At 38.5% G+C, this 13,276-nt stretch overlaps 1 protein-coding gene across 1 annotated transcript in view; it reads left to right on the top strand.

The window, feature by feature from the left end:
• Nucleotides 1-12,886, top strand: part of adal (adenosine deaminase-like) — a 29,166-nt gene extending 16,280 nt beyond the window's left edge. Inside the window, exons 7-11 of the mRNA XM_028823297.2 lie at nt 415-541; nt 3,685-3,765; nt 5,061-5,199; nt 10,971-11,071; nt 12,665-12,886. Coding sequence (XP_028679130.1) covers nt 415-541; nt 3,685-3,765; nt 5,061-5,199; nt 10,971-11,071; nt 12,665-12,868 — 652 coding nt within the window. The 3' untranslated portion in view covers nt 12,869-12,886. The remainder of the gene's footprint in view (nt 1-414; nt 542-3,684; nt 3,766-5,060; nt 5,200-10,970; nt 11,072-12,664) is intronic.
• The last annotated feature ends 390 nt before the right edge of the window (nt 12,887-13,276 follow it).

Genomic DNA, 13,276 nt, shown 5'->3' with positions numbered 1-13,276 from the left:
CAAGCTTCAGGAATAGAAAGGCTAGATTGGACTTTGCTAAAGAACATCTAAAAAAGCCAGCACAGTTCTGGAAAAAACATTCTTTGGACAGATGAAACCATGATCAACCTCTACCAGAATGATGGCAAGAAAAAAGTATGGAGAAGGCGTGGAACAGCTCATTATCCAAAACATACCACATCATCTGTAAAACACGGTGGAGGCAGTGTGATGGTTTGGGTGTGCATGGCTGCCAGTGGCACTGGGACACTAGTGTTTATTGATGATGTGACACAGGACAGAAGCAGCCGAATGAATTCTGAGGTGTTCAGAGACGTACTGTCTGCTCAAATCCAGCTAAATGCAGTCAAATTGATTGGGCGGCGTTTCATGATACAGATGTATTCTTCATGATACAGATTTTCTATCTTTTAGATTTTTATTGGCTATTGATCGACGACATGGTCCTGCTGTTGCCATGGATACAGTAAAGATGGCAGAAGATTTCTCTCTTTCAAGTAATGGTATTGTAGTGGGCTTAGACCTCAGTGGGGATCCAATGGTTAGTGTACTTAGCTTCTGTGTTTTGTGTAAAAGTTATTGCAAAACTTTTTTTTTAGTGTTTGATGTGGTACTCTGAATGGTGAAAATATGAAGTGTTTATTTAAATATACCTTTGATAATTATGTATTAATAAGCATATTTCATATTCTAAGAAGAAAATACCTTTTTATAATAATACTGGTAAGAAGGTGATTAGCACCTTCCATTTATCCACTTTACAAAGTGAAGTATGAAAGTACTCTTCAGTTGTTCAATTGATTTGCATGTAAAAAAAAACCCATTTTACAGTTTGTACTTTTCTGTAATTTAAGGTAATATTAAACGTACAAGTTCAACTGAAATTTAGGATTTTAAACATAGATACATAGATAGCCAACTTCATATTTTCAGTTGACATAGGTGTGTTTACTGCCATTGTTTTGATCAATTTTGTGTGGTAAAGCATGTGACATTGTAAGATTTTAAAATAGAAACATTGCTATTCAGGCTCAGTGGGTGTGGATAAAAGCTGTGGGCAATGGGGTATCACATTTTGAAGCCATAATAGGTGTGTTAGCTGATATTATTAGCACAGGATATGTGTTATGTTTCTTTTACTCCCTGTATCCTTAATAGTTAATACAAAACTAATTATGACAATATAGCTTTCTGTTGGCACTCAGCAAACTTCATCTGATTTAGCAGCAGTTCCTTACAGCCCATCTACTGTAATTAGAAAAGAGGCCTTTGTTCAACACACTGGAAACACATACCAAAATAAGTTTTTATATCATGTAATAAGCTGCTCATTTAAACAAAGTGTTGCTTACAAGTAAGGTAATGACTACTTTTGTTTAAAAACAATAATGTACATGACAGACATCATGAGTTTAGAAAATGTAAATTCTGTCCAAAAACCTTGGTATGCTTTTTTCAACAGGCAACTATACTAACAATGCACAGGCAAATTACACAACACATTTCAATGAAATGTTCAGAAAGTATTTGGTGTAGTTTCTTTAAAACAAAAAGTTAAAGCTTTTGACATCAGGAGGTACTTACAAACCTGTATTGCACACTGACTGGTGGGCAGGAACCAAAAAGTACAGATAAGCAGAGAACGCGCCACATGGAGTCAGTGGAATGAAAGTACATATACAGTAATCCCTCCTCCATCACGGGGGTTGCGTTCCAGAGCCACCCGCGAAATAAGAAAATCCGCGAAGTAGAAACCATATGTTTATATGGTTATTTTTATATTGTCATGCTTGGGTCACAGATTTGCGCAGAAACACAGGAGGTTGTAGAGAGACAGGAACGTTATTCAAACACTGCAAACAAACATTTGTCTCTTTTTCAAAAGTTTAAACTGTGCTCCATGACAAGACAGAGATGACAGTTCTGTCTCACAATTAAAAGAATGCAAACATATCTTCCTCTTCAAAGGAGTGCGCGTCAGGAGCAGAGTCTGTCAGAAAGACAGAGGAAAGCAAACAAATCAATAGGGCTGTTTGGCTTTTAAGTATGCGAAGCACCGCCGGTATAAAGCTGTTGAAGGCGGCAGCTCACACCCCCTCCGTCAGGAGCAGGGAGAGAGAGAGAGAGCCAGAGAAAAACAGTCAAAAATCAATACGTGCCCTTCGAGCTTTTAAGTATGCGAAGCACCGTGCAGCATGTCGCTTCAGGAAGCAGCTGCACAGAAGATAGCAACGTGAAGATAATCTTTCAGCATTTTTAGACGAGCGTCCGTGTCGTCTAGGTGTGCGAACAGCCCCCCTGCTCACACCCCCTACATCAGGATCAGAGAAAGTCAGCGCAAGAGAGAGAGAAAAGTAAGTTGGGTAGCTTCTCAGCCATCTGCCAATAGCGTCCCTTATATGAAATCAACTGGGCAAACCAACTGAGGAAGCATGTACCAGAAATTAAAAGACCCATTGTCCTCAGAAATCCGCGAACCAGCAAAAAATCCGCGATATATATTTAAATATGCTTACATATAACATCCGCGATAGAGTGAAGCCGCGAAAGGCGAAGCGCGATATAGCGAGGGATCATTGTAGAGTGGTTTTGAGATCTTGGCTAGAACCCTTATTTTTTCTTTACCATATTAAATTTTGGATGAAAAAACAAGAAAATCTCTGAAAGTCATGTTTTCCTTTGGACATAACACAAAGACAAATTAATTTGGATGAAAAAAGTGAAGCCAGTTTTTAATATATTTAAACAAGCAAGTGCAGCATGAAAGCAAACTACATTAAAAAAGTGCAACGTGTTTGATATAAGGGTGTACACAAGAAATTAAAAAAGGCAAATAAAGTATTTGGCTATGTCTTTAAAATCAAGGGATGTTATCCACAGATTTTATAATGCCATGCTGTGGTCATATTAGGAATATAATGTGAACTTCTGAGTACGATAATTTAAAAAAAGACAAGCAATCAGAACAAAAAGGAATAGCCAGGTTTATCTGTGCAATAAATGGCTGCTCTGTTTTGACAGACTAAGGAATCTGAACCCCTCTAATTGTGAACAGAAAAGCCTACTCAATAACATAAAGTAGATTTTAAAAATTCTCAAAGATATTGATAAAGCTGATCCATAAGAGTTATTTCTTGTATTAGTAAGTAAAACAGTCAGGGACAGCAATGAATATTAAACACAAGTGAAATCCAGATGGGAACCAGGATATACATATTTATTAAAAGGGTTCTGGAAAGCTGGAAGAAAGTGCCAAGTCATTTACTGGAGATTATTTGACTCGTTTAAAAAATGATGTTGATGCACCACTGGAATAACCTAGTTTAATTAAAAAGACCTTGATGGACTATAAGCCCTTCTCTCATTTGTATAAATTATTGTGGTATTTATAAATTATACTGTATTTGGCATTCTATTTTCATTTAAGGAGTTACTGTATACCTATATATTTTTATAGTCTAAGTTGTAAAGCCTGAAAAGGTTTTTTTTTTTTTTTTTTTTTTTTTTTTAAATGGTTAGTTAATTTGATAGATGTGTGCAAGTAATAATTTCAGAAGCTTCTAAAACCTCTATATTTTCTAGTGGTTAGATGTACTGTTTATGTGCTTTTTTTATTGAGGTTATTGTGACTACTTATACTATCCTGCATCTGATGTGTTGCACTTTTTCTTTGTTAATTTCAAGGCAGGTCATAGCAAGGATTTTATTCCAGCTCTGCAGAGAGCAAAAAATGTAGGACTCAAACTTGCTCTGCACCTAGCTGAGGTAAGTAGTATAAATATTTAATTTACTTTTTATTTGAGTCACATACTGTTTTATCATAAAAACCTCTTACATATGTATTTTTTAGTTTTGTGCTAGTTAACAATAGTTGGTTATTATCCCAAACAGATGTTAGGAGGATGACTGAAAATGCTGTGTTTGACTGTGTATATGTGTGGATAATATAGCCTGTAATTAACTGTCATTTTGTGTGGAGCTGAGATTCTCATGCCTGCTGCTACTCAGCAGTGGTTGGTTCTCGCGCAGTACCAATTGGAGTGAACGAGGTATGGAAAATTAAAGCATAATAGTTAATATAACATAGTAAGTAAATAATTATAAATTTTAATTCATATTAGTAAGACTATGTTTTCATTTAAGGAAAATAGCACAAATTTAACCTTTTTTATCACTGCACATTTTTTTTGTTTTTAGCTGATAATTCACACTAAAATTGCAATCTCAGATCTTTCTGCACTGGTTTTGTCAATGTTCTGAGAGTGAAACATAAATTTGTGAGGCTCCAATTAGTGTTATGCACATTAAAACTGAAATCATTTATCAGTGGAAATATGATAATAACTGTCAAACATTTACAAATTTCTTAAAACACATTTTAATTTGTTCCTTTCATAGTGTTTTTTTTATGTGCAACAGTTGTAAAAAATGAAAAGTAATATTGCATAATCACAAATATTGACAATGATAACTTATGGTTGCATTTACAGAATACAACTGTTTGACAGTCTTAAATAAGTATACAAATATTTTTCACCATTACAGTATTGATAATCTTCTGTCTTGTCTTTCTTGAATTTTATGGTTATGTTCTGTGTCTTTGCCATTTGGCCAAGGTTTGCTGCATTGTTTTATGATACTTGAAATGTTGAAGCATTCTATTGCTTATTTGATGTTTATTTTGTTGAATTTGTTTATAATATTGAAATGGTGTTGAGTGTCCTTGTGTGGCTGGCTGGTCTTTTGGTCTTGCAAGTTTTTGGTCATCTATCGATCGATCGATCGATCGATCGCCAACTGGAGATTTTGTGTTCTTCTCTCCTCTGGTCATCTGACCATGGCATATGTTATCAAATCAGGCATTGATATGTACCATTTAAACCATTAGCAGTTTACAGACTAAGGATTCTTTCATTTTACCTCTTATACCTTTTATTTCTTCTTTTACAACTTGTGAAAACACTTTGCCCTACACTTATTGTATGAAAATTGTCTATATAAATGATGTTGTTGTTAAAAATAAATATCTGCATTTCTTATATTTCCTATAACTTTTTCAGGTACCAAGCCAGAAGGAGGAGACAGAGTTGTTACTAACCTTACCCCCTGACAGAATTGGACATGGCACTTTTCTACATCCAGAAGTGGGTGGATCTCAGGAACTTGTAGATTATGTTCGGAAAAACTGCATACCCCTTGGTAAGAAAAAATAAGTTTTGACTTAAGTATTTGGGGGATTAAGTTTCTGGAAAACAATGTATATGTTCATATTACATTGGTGTTTTAGAAAAATTAATCAAATGGTATGCAGCCAATTTTATGCACTTAACCTACTTATCTCTTTAATTTATATTTAACACTTCTCTTCAATGCTCCATGGGAGATGATGGCAGTAATTTGAATTTAAAAGATTGGTTATGTGGTCCTATCCAGAAAAACTTTGGGCAACCAGAATGTAGAACCTGGCAAACAGCTGAAACTGGCTGTGGCTTGGTGTACCGATTCTTTTGTTTTTCCACAGATATTTGTAAGGTGGATGTGATTTTGGCAGCCCTTCTACATGTGCTTTTGGACTTCACGTAGGATTTTTAATGATTTGCTACTGATTTCATGCAGGAGGAGCTGTGACAATACAGGGTTTCAGGGCCACAATTAAACTACATTTGGTTCAGAAGTGTTAAATAAAAGGCATATTTGTATTTTTAGCATTGCTGCTAAGGATGTGTCTTGTAAACTCTCTTATTCATACTATCAGGATGCAGCAGAATTTTGGATAGTATCTAGTTTCAGAACTACTGTATAATGTTACATCATGTGGTTATACACATCTGTTGATATATATCAGGTCGCATTGTTTAGGTTCGCAACATAGTCAGTATAAGAATTAGCACCTCTATAACTAAAGTCATGGTCCTTTCTGATTAATCATTGGTCTATTTTCTGCTGGAAAGGGAAGACCAACTCTCTGAGTATAAAGGTTTAAGTAACTTGGGGTATTGATCACAAGTGAGAGTAGATTATGTAAGTGCAGCAGAAGTGATTGCCATTGCTCCTGTCTGCAAATTTCAGAAAATCTTCTTTCCTTAATCTAGTCTGTCTTGAAGTTTAAGTGACACAGATCAACTTATTAATGCTGGAGCCATATTATGAGTGGCAGTCTGTTAAGCATTTAGTTGTGAGGTAGTTGGCCAGTGGCTATCGCATCCCCAGTCTTATTTTTTTCTTTCTCTATTTTCTGTGTCTCTTATCTGCTTTCAGGCACACTTTGCCTCTTGTATTACTCTTTCTGGTCTCCACAGGCATCAATAACTTTTGGCATTTCATGGATCTCTTTAACAGGGTAGTTTTGAGTGGAAGGGTAAGGCGAGGGTGCAGTGAGTGGTATGTGTTTGTTCTTTTTACTTCTTTCTTTGAATGTTAGTTTTCCCCTTAATACAATTTTCAGAGTTGTTGCTGTGTTGTTGGAAGCAGAATTAATTTTTGTTGCAACTGAGGTTTTTAATTTTTGGCTGCTATTGCAGGTATGATTGTATGCAAGCAGACTTTTTAAAATATTTAATTACTGTTTCATTAATGAAGTTTTACCTACAGAGAGACGCCCTAAAAAAAATTAAACGGTCCCTACCCTTTTTGCCTGCATTAACACTTATCCATCCAACCATCCATCCTCTTCCACTTATCCGAGGTCGGGTCGTGGGGGCAGCAGATTGAGCAGAGATACCCAGACTTCCCTCTCCCCGGCCCATTCTACTAGCTCTTCCGGGGGAATCCCAAGGCGTTCCCAGGCCAGCCGACAGACATAGTCCCTCCAGCGTGTCCTGGGTCTTCCCCTGGGCCTCCTCCCGGTTAGACGTGCCGGAACACCTCACCAGGGAGGCGTCCAGGAGGCATCCTGATCAGATGCCCGAGCCACCTCATCTGACTCCTCTTGATGCAGAGGAGCAGCGGCTCTACTCTGAGCCCCTCCCGGATGACTGAGCTTCTCACCCTATCTTTGAGGGAGAGCCCAGACACCCTGCGGAGAAAACTCATTTCAGCCGCTTGTATTCGCGATCTCGTTCTTTCGGTCACTACCCATAGCTCATGACCATAGGTGAGGGTAGGAACATAGATCGACTGGTAAATTGAGAGCTTTGCCTTATGGCTCAGCTCCTTTTTCACCACGACAGACCGATGCAGAGCCTGCTTCACTGCAGACGCCGCACCGATCCGTTTGTCCCGAGGGAGGTGGGGGACATTGAGTCAGAATGGGCCATGTTCCGTGCCTCCATTGTTGAGGCGGCTGACCGGAGCTGTGGCCGTAAGGTGGTCGGTGCCTGTCGTGGCGGCAGTCCCCGAACCCGTTGGTGGACACCGGTGGTGAGGGATGCTGTCAAGCTGAAGAAGGAGTCCTACCGGTCTCTCTTGTCCTGTGGGACTCTGGAGGCAGCTGATAGGTACCGGCAGGCCAAGCGGAATGCGGCTTCGGTGGTTGCTGAGGCAAAAACTCGGGCATGGTAGGAGTTTGGGGAGGCCATGGAGAACGACTTTCGGACGGCTTCGAGGAGATTCTGGTCCACCGTCCGGCGTCTCAGGAGGGGGAAGCAGTGCAGTGTCAACACTGTGTATGGTGGGGATGGTGCGCTGCTGACCTCGACTTGAGGCGTTGTGGGTCGGTGGAGGGAGAACTTCGAAGACCTCCTCAATCCCATTAACATGCTTTCCAATGAGGAAGCAGAGCCTGGGGACTTGGAGATGGGCTCCCTTATCTCTGGGACTGAGGTCACCGAGGTGGTCAAAAAACTCCTTGGTGGCAGGCCCCGGGGATGGATGAGATACGCCCGGAGTTCCTCAAGGCTCTGGATGTTGTAGGGCTGTCTTGGTTGACACGTCTCTGCAACATCGCATGGACATCAGGGACAGTGCCTCTGGATTGGCAGACCGGGGTGGTAGTCCCCCTCTTTAAGAAGGGGGACCGGAGGGTGTGTTCCAACTACAGAGGGATCACACTCCTCAGCCTCCCTGGAAAAGTCTATTCGGGGGTGCTGGAGAGTAGGATCCGTAGGATAGTTGAACCTCGGATTCGGGAGGAACAGTGTGGTTTTCGTCCTGGTCGCGGAACAGTGGACCAGCTCTACACCCTTAGCAGGGTCCTGGAGGGTGCATGGGAGTTCGCCCAACCAGTCTACATGTGTTTTGTGGACTTGGAAAAGTCGATCGACCGTGTCCCTCGGGGAATCCTGTGGGGGTAGCTCCGAGAGTATGGGGTACCAGACCCCCTGATAAGAGCTGTTCGGTCCCTGTACGATCGGTGTCTGAGCTTGGTCTGCATTGCCGGCAGTAAGTCGAACCCTTTTCCAGTGAGAGTTGGACACTGCCAGGGCTGCCCTTTGTCACCGATTCTGTTCATAACTTTTATGGACAGAATTTCTAGGCGCAGCCAGGGCGTTGAGAGGGTCCGGTTTGGTGGGCTCAGGATTGGGTCACTGCTTTTTGCAGATGATGTTGTCCTGTTTGCTTCATCAGGCCGTGATCTTCAGCTCTCTCTGGATCGGTTCGCAGCTGAGTGTGAAGCGGCCGGGATGGGAATCAGCACCTCCAAATCCGAGACCATGGTCCTCAGCCGGAAAAGGGTGGAGTGCCCTCTCAGGCAAGTGGAGGAGTTCAAGCATTAACACTTAATTTTCTTTTATTGTTGTGCATTTTTGTGATACTAATCAGATACATTGCAACGAGAGTAAAATTGAGAAAAACCCATTCAGCTTGAAAAATCAGATCTGCATGTTCTTATGAACCTATGCATATTTGCATATAAATGTGGAATTTGGTTCCAAATGTAGTCCAAAATATCTCCAAAAAATGGCATTATCCTCTTTTCTCCTTAATTTGAGCTGAATGTCTATTTTCATCTGCATGCTCATGGATTTTGTTGCTATAGGAGCTCACAATACAGTTTCTAGAGATTTGCTGTGACTTTGTATCTTGATATTTTCAGATTGAACTTGTATAGACTTGCCCAATTTTCCTCACCTCCCACCTACCTCTATTCCGGAAAAAAATATTGATCAGTCTTGAGGACAGTTATGATGTAAAATTTTGCATACAAGTTGATAAATATTTTGTATGTGTTTATTTGTAACTTAGACAAAGCAATATAATATTAGTGTTACATTATTGATAATAGCAGCAATGGTTTGATGGCTAAGAACCCCTTCCCCCCTTTTAGGAATGAGTCTTTGTAATTTTATGACAAGGTTGGGGGAAGTGCCTCAAACATGTAGGGCCAATATTTCTCTGCTGAAATCTCTCAGTCAGCCCCCTCAGGAAAGCCAGTCTGCCTAACTGCCAAGCTTTACCTTAACAAATTGTTTGGAGGGCAGATGTGAAGGTATTATGTCCCCCCATTGGTCCTGAAGTATGGCTGTTTCGAATTGGCTTGTATCAGAAACCTTTAAGTACCACAACGCTCTAGGAGTTGGACAGAAAATCTATAAATTTGCTTGCTTTACCCCCCTCTGTCTCTCTTAACAAACTGATGAAAGACCAGCTCACACCATGAACTGAAAAGAACAACACAATGAAGAGCACAGTTCGGCAGCCATATTGAGACAGGCATACGGCCTGTTCTGAAGAAAGTTGACCACAAATGATGCCTTAACAAGAGACATTTTAAGTAACTAACAAGTCTGTGTGCCGCCTGAAATTACACATCAACATTTACCAGGTTGTATGGTTGCCAATATTCAAGTGTACTTTGCATATTGTAATTATTTATGAATGTTATCAATAATACATTATTTAAATTGTAACTTAACTCCTGCTTGTCTTTTACTACACCTAATTGCCTGAGGTTATAAATGTAGAAGAGAAGGTGGGGAGAAGTTATATGGTACAATACCTTATAAACAGTGGTAAGTCTGAGATTTGAGGCATTCTGACAAAGGCTACATATTAATAATACAAAAGGGGAAAGTAGAATAACATATTACTCTACCAAGACAAAACAAGGACTCAGACATCATCTCTGTAATATATAAAAACATTTTAAAGTCCCTCCCTTTCAATGATCCTAGAGTACAGTGGAAAAAGGATCTCACACACAATATCTCAGAGAAGGAGTGGAAGGTACCAATGCATAGAGCATACAATTATTCAACTTAAAATTATATATCGAGCACATCTGTCATGTTTAAAATTGTCCAAAATGTCTCCAGTGCAAGATTCAACCAGTGAACATTGCAATCAAGCTCCAGCCTCACATATGTTTTGGACGTGCACCAAATTAACATCATTTTGGACCAAAACCTTTTAAATGCCTTTCAGACAGCCTTGGTGTCTGTCACAATCCCTCCTAATCCATTAATAGCTGTGTTTGGTGTACTTCCAGATGGTCTTAAAGTGGAGAAGGACAAACAAACTGTAATTGCCTTTACTACACTATTGGCAGGTAGACTTGTCTTGCTCAACTAGAAGAATCCTAGTCCACCTCTTTTAAGTTTTAAGGGTAACTGTTGTTATATACTATTTGAAATTGGGAAAAATCTAATTCTCCCTTGGAGGATCCGTACAAAACCTTTTCAAAACCTGGCAGGATCTAATCAATAACATTTATTCTATTTATTTTTATTAATTTATTAATTTATCTGTTTACTTATTTTTACTAGTTTAATGTTTTACTCTGTTGGCCTAACTCTCTTCATCATGGATGGGGGTTGATTTGTTTCGAACCTAGTTTTGTTGAACTTGACTTGCTTGTATAGAATGTTATTTGATTTTAATAAAATCCATAAAATGCTTAAAAAAAAAAAAAAGAACTTGAATAAACTTAGCGATTTGTAATGTAGAACCGTAAAAATGTATTCCACATGTTTTGATGGATGTTTACTTTGCATTGCAATATACAGTCATTTTTAGAATCAATATTTGAGGAGCAAATGTGATGACAATATTCTTTCCAATTTAAAATTTTCTGTGTTCTTTTCATTTTTTAGAGCTGTGCATGACATCAAATGTTAAAGGACAGACTGTAGCATCTTATGATAAACATCACTTCTTGTATTGGTACAACCTACAACACCCTTGCATTCTCTGTGTAAGTGAGCATGACAACTGAAAAAAGATTATAAAAGTTAGTCATATTTAACAAAAAAATCTGATAAGGCTGCTTGTTTTGGCTTTATCACTAATGTATTATATCCATCCATCCATCCATTATCCATTGTCCTAAGATAGCGTTTATGGACCCCCATTTGAAAATGTTGCTATAGTTTCTCAAAGGGACTAAAGTTAGGATTTTGGCCATTGTTGCTTTCTCTGTATGCATGGAATTGTTCTCCTGTTGAACTGTAAATCTTTCCTAAGCTTCAGTTTTTGGCAAACTGAGAAACTTCATTGCCATTTTTCTGATACCATGCTTCATCAATTTTTTTAAAAGTCTAATAAATTGCCCAATTCCTGCTGAAGCATCCCCACAATATGATATTGCTACCACCGTATTCTACTGTAAGGATAAGGTACTGTGGCATGGGGTTTTAGCACAAAGAGCTTTTCATTTATCCAAAAAAGCAAAATATAATTTTCATCTTCCTCAAGAATTTTCTTAAACCTTATCTTGTTCAGTATAGTACTTCCTGGCAAATTCTTAAAGCTTTAAGATTGTTCTTTTTGGATAAGAGTTTCCACCTTCCTGTATAGTCCAGTATTATGCAGAGTTTTTGATGAAGATGATTTAGTGGTGGCTCTGAGGCTAGGGATCTGCACTGGCAATCGGGAGGTTGCCGGTTCGAATCCCGTAAATGCCAATAGGAACTCTGCTCTGTTGGGCCCTTCAGCAAGGCCCTTAACCTGCAATTGCCGAGCGCTTTGAGTAGTGAGAAAAGCGCTATATAAATGCAAAGAATTAATATTATTATTATTATTTAGACATCTTTATTCCATACTCCATCATTGTACTCAGTTTTCAGAAGTGATTTCCCAAACCCAAGTTGAATTAAATGGACATCCTCCATTTTTAGACACTGTGATTTTCTTAGAATGTTCTTTTGTCTTCATTTTCTTACCATTTTCTCAGATTCTCAATGATTCTTAGACAGGATGTTTTATACAGCAAATATGACAGTGATTTAAGTGGCAAGCAAAAGGCAATGGAAGTGCAATAACATCTTTGTGAGAACAGTTACAGCATTCAGAGCACACAAATCTGAATTCTTATTAAAACTGCAGTTGGATTTGTTGACTCTGTGAAACCCATTAACAAGCAATTAATTTTAATGTAAAATAAAATTCTGTAACCCACTTAATATATTTAAGGGTATTGGACACAGGAGCTTATCCCTACCAATCCACTGCTGGTTCCACTCACGCTCTTACAGGGCTGGTTAAAATACACTGATTTAATATGAACTGCACACCTTTGAGAATGTGGGGTGAAAATGGAACAAAGTATGGGATTCGAACCACAACTGTTATCCACACAAATGATTTACGACATTTGTCTGTAAAAAGTTTCATCTTGAGCATATGCAATGAAAATAAAGACTGCAACAGAATTTGTAAGTGCCCTTTATGTATAGGTATATAAGTATTTTATAGTTATTTCCTATATCCATTTTCATTTACATTTGTGATCATGGTACTGTATTATTGTGTAGCATTGCATTTATGGATAACTTTTGTCTCTTTGTAGACGGACGATAAGGGAGTTTTTGCCACTGAACTCTCCACAGAATATGAACTTGCTGCTACAACTTTCAGCTTGAACTTGGCCGATATTTGGTCCCTGTCTACACAAGCAATCGATTATAGCTTTGCACCGAGCTCTGTCAAATGTGATCTTCGTCATCAGTGGCTGAAACTCAAAACAGAAATGACAAGTACATTAAGATTTTGAATAAATATGTTAACATTTTATGTTTGTTATGTATATATTTTTTTATTTTCTCATTTTTTGTTAGGTTAAAAAAATGTGTCTGAGCTCAGTTCAAGTTCAACCTGTTTTTGAAGTTATCAAACCTGTGAAACTCATGTCAAATATGGAATTAACATTGGCTAAATTAGGTTACTAATTTAAATACCTAGTAACACATGTTTTCATTCTAAACACTGGAATCAAATCTTTTTAAATAAGCTATCTCTTTCTTTAGTCAGGAGTATTGAAAAACTAGAGCCTGTCCTGGTAGCATTTGGTTCGAAATATGACAATGATTGAATGCAACTTAAAAAAGATTAAACAACTTCACTCAGGTGATGAGAAGTTTAGAATTCAGACTCAGGAGTTCTATACCTACAAGGTGGCAGT

Source organism: Erpetoichthys calabaricus, chromosome 17 (assembly GCF_900747795.2).
Source record: "Erpetoichthys calabaricus chromosome 17, fErpCal1.3, whole genome shotgun sequence".
NCBI classification, from domain to species: Eukaryota; Metazoa; Chordata; class Cladistia; order Polypteriformes; family Polypteridae; genus Erpetoichthys; species Erpetoichthys calabaricus.
The sequence above is the reverse complement of the archived record's forward strand: the minus strand, read 5'-3'. Positions and strand labels throughout refer to the sequence as shown.